Source organism: Pyxicephalus adspersus, chromosome 1 (genome assembly GCF_032062135.1).
Source record: "Pyxicephalus adspersus chromosome 1, UCB_Pads_2.0, whole genome shotgun sequence".
Lineage (NCBI taxonomy): Eukaryota > Metazoa > Chordata > Amphibia > Anura > Pyxicephalidae > Pyxicephalus > Pyxicephalus adspersus.
Window position 1 is genome coordinate 126,210,594 of NC_092858.1, and position 10,482 is coordinate 126,221,075.

Genomic DNA, 10,482 nt, shown 5'->3' on the forward strand with positions numbered 1-10,482 from the left:
ACATCTGAGGATGGAGATGGTTTGGATTTTCTTTTCTGCAATCAGAGTTGGGTATAGAGGGAAAAAAGTACACAGAAAAATAATTGAATATACATAAATATTCTCTTCCAGCAGGTGCAGAGTCTGTCAACCTGAAGCGAAATAAGTTTAACCATTTCAGGAACTGATTTTTAAATAGAAGTATTTTCCTTGGAGCAATAATATTGTGGCAAATCTATTGAACTGGACCTTCTTTTCTATATTTCCACAGTGTTCTCAACATTTAAGGGTCAATTAGAGTAATTAGGGTTGCTGCATGAGGTATAACAGGTTGTTATGTATCTTTGTGATTCTTCCCTAAACACACAGTTTCCTCAATGGCCACCAGGAATGAACAGAAATAGCATGCTTTGTCTTTGGGTGTTGCTGGTATGAATCCTACAAACCCACATGTCACAAATGTCACGCCATCCCTCCTGTAATATATAGTTAAAGAGATTGAGGCGGGTCAGGTATAACCCCTGGTTCTGGGGCAAGTCTCCTCCTAATAGGAAAACTGACATCATCCATCTTTTTTTTGTCCATTATCTTGATAATTCAGTTGAATAAATATTGTTCTTTATTGTGATTTAACTGCTAAATATGCCCACGTGATTTTATCCATCCTTGTTGCCAGTACCAGACACACTGCATTGGCTATTCTAACTTTCTTGCTTTTTTTTTAATGACCTAACACCACCCTTCCAAACCTCAACATTCCTATAACTCTGTTCTTATGAATTTCTTGTGAATACAAAAAACCTTATTATTTTTGTTATTTTTAAACAGGATTTATATAGCGCCAAAATATTACGCAGCGCTGTACATTAAATAGGGGTTGCAAATGACCGACGAATACGGACAGTGACACAGGAGGAGAGGACCCTGCCTCAAAGAGCTTACAATCCAGTAGGTGGGGGAATTTACACACAATAGGAGGGGGATATGTAGTGGTAGGAAGTAGTGGTGGTTTCAAAAGACAGAAGAAGATGGGTAGGCATGTTTGAAAAAAATGAGTTTTGATTGCTCTTTTAAATGAGGAGAAATTAGGAGCAAGCCGAATAGGACGAGGAAGAGCATTCCAGTGAGTTGGGGCAGCTCCAGAGAAGTCTTGTATCCATGTGTGTGATAATACTTAGAAATTATGTACTGGGTCTACCTCAATTTCTTAACCAATAGTTGTCTGATTATTTTACCATGTATGATATTTATTTGCTGTTGCTATGTATAGTACCAGTAGAATTGTTGCTTCACCCTATCATGTTTTTGTCTGAATTTCACCAGTATGTAACCTGAATCTTGTTAATGTTGCAAATTAAAGATACATTTAAGAAAATTATTTCTGTAGCCATAGTCTTGAAAGAAACAAATTGCAAAATCAAAACTAACGTATTAATTTTCATGAATGAAAATGTAGAATCTAATACGGCGGGTCTGGTGTTCTGTTTGCTATTGATGTGTGTGATGCTAACATGCCAATGCTAAAAGAACTATCTCAGGTTCACAGAAAGAAGGTTGTGAACACCTAAGAGTCTAGCAATGGATTGCAAAAGATCAACAATTTATAAACTCAGACATTCCACTGTAAGGAAAAAATAATCTACAAGAGCAGATTTTTAAGAATTGCTTACGTGTCCAGGACTGGCTGGTCCAGCAAAATCAGGCTAAAAAGTGAATATTTGTTACCCTAGAACAGGGGTGGCCAAACTTTTTCAATCAGGGGCCGCATAATAAAATTTGAAGGAGGGGCCAGGCCAATAGGAGAGTGGGTGGGGTTATGCCATCATGATCCCACTGAACGTGACATCATGATGACATGACCCTGCCCACTCTCCCATTGCAGATCTGAGCCTGTGATGGGAGAGTGGGTGGGTTATGTGCAGTGACACAGCCCGCCCACCTTCACGAGCTTCCTCATCTCTTGCCGGTGCGCCCTCCCCTAGCTGCCAGAGCCGCGGAACACCCAAAGGGCCAGAGAAACCACTGTATTGGGCCATAGTTTGCCTATGCCTGCCTTAGAACCACAAAATTATATTGCAGAGCAATTAAAACTACATGGAAGGTGTGCCATGAAACATAATGAACTTTAAATCATGACTGGAGCTTGCCTTGGAACATATACAGCCTGGCCAAAAAAAGGTCACACACTAAAATATTTCATTGGGTGGCCTTTAGATTTATCACAGCATGGAGTCACCATGGTTATGTTTCAATAAGCTTATAAAATGTCACAGCTCAATGAATCTTGGCATTATCATCTTGAAATATGCCTGTGCCATCAGGAAATAAAAAATCCATTAATGTAAAAACCTGGTCATCCAGTATATTCAGGTAGTCAGCTGACCTCACATAACTTGGACCTGACCCCAGATCATAACACTGCCCCTGCAGGCTTGGGGACTTTATTTTGCCCTAACAATGTATAGACAGTTGTTAAAAGAGCTGTTTGTAGTATAAAGCTCAAAGAGTGCAGTTTGTGTCAGTACAGGAGAGGAGTCTGTACTATTATTCATATCTGAAGCTTCAAATTGCTAAATTAATGATTTCACCTTTTTCTGACATCATATCAGCATGAAATTATTTTATTATTATTACAATATTATGTGTAATGACTGTGCTGTCAACATGAGATAAAGTGATTTTCAGTTTAGTTTACTAGTCCCAGGTAAGAAGAATACAGTATAAAGTATTAGGAGGTCTCCATTTTCCTATACTTTATACCTAAACACTGTTGTTTAATATTCTTGGATCTCTAGAGCATTATAGACAAATGGCAGATAAAAGGGCATAAAGCTTCCAACCAGCCAAAGCAGGGAACACATTGTAATACCTTTCTAAATTAAACACATTCATCTTGTTTTCTTTATATGCATGATAGAATGTGACTCTAATGGATGTGTCAGTCCCCATCTTAGTTAATTATTACCATCGTTTTATTGTTTGGGTTTTCACTGTTTGCCTAAGTAAATTAAAAACTCAGTTTGATTAAAGATGAGATACAAATAAAACTCAAAAGGTATCACTCTCATCAAATGTGGATTTAACTAGATAAGCTTTATTAATATAACCTAAGCACCAACTGATGTCTTGATGCTGTACAATGAGGAATGAGCACTGGATGGTAACACTCCAGAAAACTTTCTATCCCCTTTTGGCTGTTATTGGAATCCCATGTAAGTATGTGTATGATATTTACTGTGTTCATTGTTTTATTTTATATCTTACTCTTATGCATTTAGACAATTCATGTTCTCAGTTGGTTCCCTGATGGATACTTTCCAATTTTCTTTATACTCACAAGTAATATTCCAAAACTTTGGAGCTGTCAGAACAGCAGGAGGAGATGAAAAGTTTCTATTTGGAACATCTGTTTTGGTCTAAAGGGTAAATTTCCCACATTATTTAGGACTTTTTTTCACTTCCTGTTGCAAATAGAAATCTTAATAGGAAAAACTCCCCAATGGGAAACTTCATCAGGAGTCATACTAATTTTTACCAAGTAGGAATCCTAAAATAAGCAGATAACAATCATTCTATACATTCAGATTTTTGTGATCCAATAACAGTATAATATGTATGTAAATATATGGGAATTTATTCATGCATTTGTTTAAAACTTCTTTTAAGTCTTAATTATTTTAAATATATTTTTACTAATTATTTAGTTGGCTACTAATACCTTTTTAGGAATAGTAACTGTGAATGGGTAATTTGTTGCAAAGATTATAGTTACTGTCCTTTCTAATTTGGAGAATCGTGTTTGATGTAATTGCAGAATTGCACTGCAGCAAACAAAGCGTCTCACATCATTGGATTTTATATGATGAATTGCAATGCCTACAACTCTTGTATTCTTTTTCTTTTCTTTAATTTTAAGAAGAGAAAACACAATATTAAAATACAAATTCATAAACCAGAATTATATACTAATTTATTAGGTATTTATGAATTATTGGAAAATAAAGACTACATTTACAATTCATCAACCATCCGTAGTTTTCTGCCTATAAAAACAGCTTTACATTCACAATAAAACATGAAATAGTAACACTATCACAAAACCATAATTCACCACAATATAATTCACAAAGGAATAGGTGGAATAAAATATGACATGAAGACTTTTTCTTGGTTGTGCTTAATAAATCCTGCAATTCTCCCCCTTGATACTACTTAATATGCATGATGTCCATGTTGGTGTTTTCCTCTATTCTTTTAATCAGATGCTGAGATTTATATGTAGAAGGCTGGCATTTTTCATGTGCTTGTAGACTCTGGCAGGTAATGAGATTTTTGTTATCTCCTTGTCCAACATTTTTTATGCCGGTATCCAACTAGAATCTAGTGTTGTTTTATGCTTCTATTCCTTTGGTGTCTAATGGCTTCCATACTCATATTTCTTGGGCACTTAGTGTACCAAGTGCTGTCTCTTACTGCATCTAATACTTGTTTTAATAAATACATTTTAAAGTATTTGCTGAATAAATTATGCTTTAAAGGTGCATGAAACTATATTACAGTAGTGTACATAAAATGGAAATGTGCCACCTTTGGTATACCTTGCTGTGCCCTTTTCACAAACCAGTCCTGAACTGTACATCTTTTCTTCAAATTGCAATAGAATTTTATTGTGCCTAAAAAGTTAAGACCACCCAAAACTGCTGTTGGGTTGTTTTAGACTTGATTTGATTCAGCCATTTGGTGGCATTTTTTTTCTTCTAACCAAGATACCAGTAGCCACATACAACTTCTTTGCATTGAAAATACATTTCCAGAAAGGTTAAAAGCTGGATTCTCTATAGGAATATATGAATCCAGGAATAATTAGATGGCTTGAAGCATTGGATAGCAAGAACAGTGACTGTCATTGTGGATAAGTCTTTCAGGCAGGTTTCCTGAACAGCTGGTTGCTTACTCAAGCTGTCAATATCCACACAATTACAAATAACGTGCTATGTGTGGACTTTTATTTTCTTACTATTGGTTTTAAGGAAGTTATTATAATAATATGTGGCACGTCATGCTATGTTTTAAAAAAAAGAATGGCAAATGTACATCTACAGGTAGCCCTATTTAAAGCAGAACTAAGTCTGAAAAGTAAAACATTTTGAGAGATTTCTATAAGCGGAAATCCCATTATATCATCATGCCCTGGCTAATCAACATAGCCAAAGATTCCTAGAAGTCATAGCTAAAAGATTACAATAATTTGGGAAGAATGTAGAAGAACCAGTGGCGGAACAATGAAGAAAAGGTAATGCACTTACACATTATAGCAAAAGTTCTGGTAACAAAATATTGTGAGAAATAGCCAATGGCCGATAATGCCCAGTCTTGACTTTTGCAAATCCAGTTGTTTTTGGTTGCTGCCTTTGCCCAAGTGTGCAAATATTTTGAATGTTTGAGCAAAACTTGTCTGTGATAAAATGAGGTTGTAAAAATGTTGTAGCCAAATTTTCATCCATACTTAACTTACTTTACAGCCAATGTTCTCACACTACTAATTTTCTGGAAAAGAGATTGTGGGCTCTCACCATCTTGCCGTTGTTACATGGTGGCAATGTCTATAGCAGATACAATGGTCCTCATCCATATCGTCATCCTTGAACTGATTCTTCAAAACTTCACTCCAGAACCTTTTTGGAGCAGAGCGCCTTGGTGTATGATTCGGGATGTACTAAGTTATGGAGCTTACAATTCATCTGTCTGGCTGGTGGTCTGCTTTACCTTTGAACGCTTCATTGCTGCCAGAACTCTGTGGCGCAAATCCAAGTTAAATACTAAGAAATGCACACTTTATGTGATAGGGTCAGTGTTCACCCTCAGTCACCTGTTTTCTGTACCATATTTTTGGGCTAATGAGTCCAAGCTAGTTAATGAAACTGGACGCTATATATGCATCTACAACACTAAGCGACCTAAGCTCTATGTGGAAAGTCTGGTGTGGTTTCAAAACATTCTTGTGTATATCTTACCCTACATTATCATCTTCACGTTGAACGCTTTTGTGTTGAGAAAAATATGCCACAGGAGCAAAGTCCATTGTGAAGACGGCAGCAACTTCAGAAAACAGAGAATGAAATCAGTGGTGCTTTTACTGACCGTGTCATTATCTTTTGTCCACTTGTGTACCACCAGATTTGTTACCCAAATCATCATCAAGACAATGCATTACACAATAGAAAGAAAAGATTATAATCAGAGCATCAACATTGCTGCTGACATTGGAACCATGCTGGACCTCACAAACACTGCTGTCAACATGTACCTTTATGCCTGCACCCAATCCAGGTTTCGGAAGGAGCTACTACAGATGGTAAAAATGGTGGTAAAGCCATGCAAAACTGACATTCTGCACACTAATCTTCCTGCCATCTTTCACATTTCATCTAGAAAGCGCTGTTGTAATCCACAAAATATGATTTCTTAGACTTGGAAAAACTGCATTCATTTTTACTGTGATTTATCCGTATGTATCAAACACTGTACCAAAATAGTTGTTTTTTAAGCACTAAGTCTACTAAAACTATTACTGAAGGATAATACAACCTTTATTTATCATTAATGTAAATGTGCTAGATTTAGACCAGCTGTTTTTGACCTAATAACCTTGGGGATACCATGAAATAAATTGCAGGTCTTGGAAACTCCTACTAGAACCAATTTTTGGGGGTTAGTGACCAGCTAGATCTTGGAAACTCCTACTAGAACCAATTTTTGGGGAGTTAGTGACCAGCTAGATTTAGTGCTAGATTTAGACCAGCTTTTTTGACCTATTAACCTTGGGGATACCATGAAATAAATTGCAGGTCTTGGAAACTCCTACTAGAATTTTTGGGGGGTTAGTGAAAAAATAGACTTCTAAATTGGTGGCCAGTGGAAAGAATGATCCCTATAGTGGTGGCGGGAATAACACTATATTAACACCTAAAAACAGCATTTAAGTAGAGCAGCATGGTGCACTAGTTCCAAGGTTTAAATCTCAGCCAGAAAACTATCTGCATGGAGTTTGCAGGTTCTCCTGGTGTTTGTGTGGATTTCCTCTGAGTACTCCGGTTTCCTCCCACATTCCAAAAACATGCAGTTAGGTTTATTGATTTCCCCCAAAATTGACCTGTATTAAAGACATATGACTATGGTAGGGACATTAGATTGTTAGGTTGAGGGACAAGTAGTGACAAGTAGTGACTCCTTTGAGGGACAAGTAGTGACAAGACTATGGACTTTGTAAAGCGCTGTGTAATATGTCAGCGCTATATAAATACTGTGTAATTTTCATAATAAGTCACACAATTGGCTCTACCAAGTAGTGTTTGCCCCATAACAATGCAGACATCAACAGATAGGAAGTCAATAAAAAACCCTTAGCAGCCACTGGAGCCCTGGGGTTATTTGGAACCGTGGTTGGGAATGCCTGATCTACAATAATTACAAGGAGGAGTTTTGATTCTCTAGTTATATATTCTTTAAAGTTTTAATGTGTTGCAAACACTTTCTTTGGATAGGGAAGAGAAGAGTTTGTGTATCATAGCGTTGTTTCATTCCTATCCTTTAGAGGCATGAGGAAGTTTAAATTTTAAAATGAGAGAAATTCGCTTCTTAGGAGAACAGGTGCCACAGCTAGAAGATATCCCCTCACCTCTTGCTCTCATGACAACTCGAAAATTCAGTAATTCCCCAAATTTTTATGGTAATGGTTACCAGTACAAATAGAAGGATGAAACTCTTCAATGGGGACACAGACAGTAATAAAAACTATTACAGAGGACTGCTACTCTGTCTTTTTGCCTAAAGATACACTTAAAGTGCTGGAGAAAAGTTTCACCCTACAGCCTTCCTCAAGCATTTCTTTAGTTGGGATAGAGTAAGAAAAGCAGAATTCAACTTTACAACCTACGACTAGGTTGTTATTTACTCTGTAACCAAATCGATATGTGCAGAGAAACAGAACTTTAACGGCATATATAAAACCTATTTTATTGATACATTTTATTGGTACATCATATTATCATTATATACATATACATATCATATCATAATATCATTATTCCCGTTTCTCTGCACATATCAGTTTGGTCTACATTTGGGATGTGGCATATGGGCATTTAATGTATTATATTGAATGTTCGCCAACCAGTGAACCCTCTATTTATATTTATTCTGTAACTCCAGGGCAAGGAAGTAAACAGGCATCACCCAAACAAGACTCAGACAAGTTTTTTTTATTGCTTCTTTTCTTGATGGCAGTGGTAAAAAAACAAATTCACTGTTCATCTCTACAAAATTGGTGTAATTGGGGGGAAACAAGCCAATACATTGATATCAGTAAAAGACTGTCCCTTACATTGATGGCAGTGGGAGGAGGACAAACCTAAACATTGGTGTCAGTAGGAGAAAGACTGACCCTAACAATATCATCAGTGGAAGAAACACTGCCCTTTGCATTAGTGTCAGTGAGAAGAAGGGCGCCTTACATTGGTATCAGTGGAAGGAAGACTGTCAGTGAGAAGAAGGCTATTCCTGGCATGATGTTCAGTGACCTGTGCCAATCCCTCTAGTTCTGTAGGGTTACATTGGTATAAACCATGCACATACCACCAGCAGAAGATAAATTAATGATTCTCTGCCTTCAGAGAGCAGGACGTACTATATAATGTATTATTGGGTTTTGGAAACCTTTGTTGACTTTATGATGGTTAACTGAGGTTGCAATATGTATATGAAAACTAATTTTGAAAAAAATCATTTTTAACATTAAATCTTTTTCTAATACCTCTCTTGTATTTACTATAAAATTAAAGTATCTTTATCTCAGTAAACCAGATTGCACATGATGATCCTTTATGCAATATTCTCATTGGTTGTTAAGGAGTGCTCCTCACAGATTTGTGGCAATTGATCAGACTGGTAAATGGCTGCATGGTGGTTTAGCCAGGTAAACAATAGAAATATTGACACAATAAAAGACATATTGATTGTTTACCTGATTGAGCACCCATTCATCCATCTACAGCCATCCAGAAGGTTTAATTTAGGCAGTTGGAGTTAAATTACCTTTATTACAGTGCAGAGAACTGTCTGTACTGTTTTATTGTGCTATAATAATTTACGAGGCTATTTGTTTTTCCATCCTCAAACAATGGAAGTTATAACTGATGAGTCACCATCCACAAAATGTAGCAAGCACAAAACAGCAGGTTGTCATAATATGGAACTGTTCATATCTGTGAGTGCCAGGATCAGTGGGCCAATAACAAAGATGAAGTGTAATAAAGAAGATAAGAGATCATTTACTTTAAAACTATTTGCAGAAGGATTTTCTTTACATTGGCTCAAAATCCCAAAGGATTAACACATGTTTAGTTAACTGTTTTCAGAAAGCTCTAAAACAGAGCTAAATTGAAAAAACTAAAAGTTTTGCTAATTGAGAAAAGATACATGCAACATTTTACTTTTCTCCAAAAAAACAAAGCCCTGACTCCAGTTGGCTTTTTGTTTTATTTCCAACTGCAAAGTGAATGCATTGTGCTTGGTTCTCTATGCAACAGTGCCACATATAGTGTAATCCCTGCGCATGCTTAGGAGTTACAACATCAGTGACTATCCAATGGCCAAAGAGGACCCAGAAGTCTGCCATTAGAGATAGCAGCAAAGACAGCGGCTCCACAAGATGCAGTTCCTGGACCTGTTAATCCTGCTGGGTGCCTGCACACAAGTAAGGCTACATACACACGTCAGATGATTCTCGTCCGATTATCACTTTAGGACTAGTATCAGACGGTATACTGACGTGTGTACAGAGGTCGTCCAACATCATTCATGGATCCGTCCTGGCGGATCCATGAATAACGAACGATGAATGACAGCAATGAAAGCTCTGTTCTCTATAGAGCAGGAGAATGCATCCTTCAGCCTTTTGTCGTTGGAAAGGATTGTGAGATATTGATAATTTATAATATTGATAAAGTGAATGTGTTGCAAACACATTGATATTGATAATATCTCTACAGCTGTTAAAGTTTTACTTAGGACAGAATTTCTGCATTGCTAAAATATGCTGTCGCCTAGGAGAGCACACAACCAGTGTACAGTAAAATGACATCTAGACTTTATTTCCTTTATTTTATTTATTTATTTCCTTTTACTTTCTACATTATGCAGGGAATGCACACTGCATATTTCAGCCTCCCTGCCTTCTGCATAGCTTGTGGTCCCTTTAATTCTGTTACTGTTGTACTAAGGTTACCTTATGTCTGGGTTAGGAGGGGATGGGCGTAGAACAATTAATGTAGCAAGAAGGAAGTGTAAATTTAGCCTTGGTTTTACATCACGTTTTTTTTAAATATATAAGCTGAAACATTACGGGAATGTTCAAAAACAGTATTTATTTCCTGTCTTGTTTTTACTTTACTGGACACTGAAGTGTTTGTGCCGCTCAAAGAGAAATGCTCACATTTTATTCCA

General features: G+C 36.8%; 1 protein-coding gene across 1 annotated transcript; it reads left to right on the forward strand.

The window, feature by feature from the left end:
- The first annotated feature begins 3,054 nt into the window (after positions 1-3,054).
- On the forward strand, positions 3,055-8,837 carry LOC140322546 (probable G-protein coupled receptor 139). The gene is made up of 2 exons (XM_072399103.1): positions 3,055-3,191; positions 5,502-8,837. The coding sequence occupies exons 1-2, from the start codon at positions 3,119-3,121 to the stop codon at positions 6,446-6,448; spliced, it is 1,020 nt and encodes a 339-aa protein (XP_072255204.1). The 5' UTR covers positions 3,055-3,118; the 3' UTR covers positions 6,449-8,837.
- The last annotated feature ends 1,645 nt before the right edge of the window (positions 8,838-10,482 follow it).

Excerpts from the sequence above, each read along its gene's own strand:
- LOC140322546 (XM_072399103.1), top strand. The coding sequence starts at position 3,119 with ATGAGGAATGAGCACTGGATGGTAACACTCCAGAAAACTTTCTATCCC. Across the intron at positions 3,192-5,501 it reads GGCTGTTATTGGAATCCCAT|CCAATGTTCTCACACTACTA; the intron begins GTAAGTATGTGT and ends CTTACTTTACAG.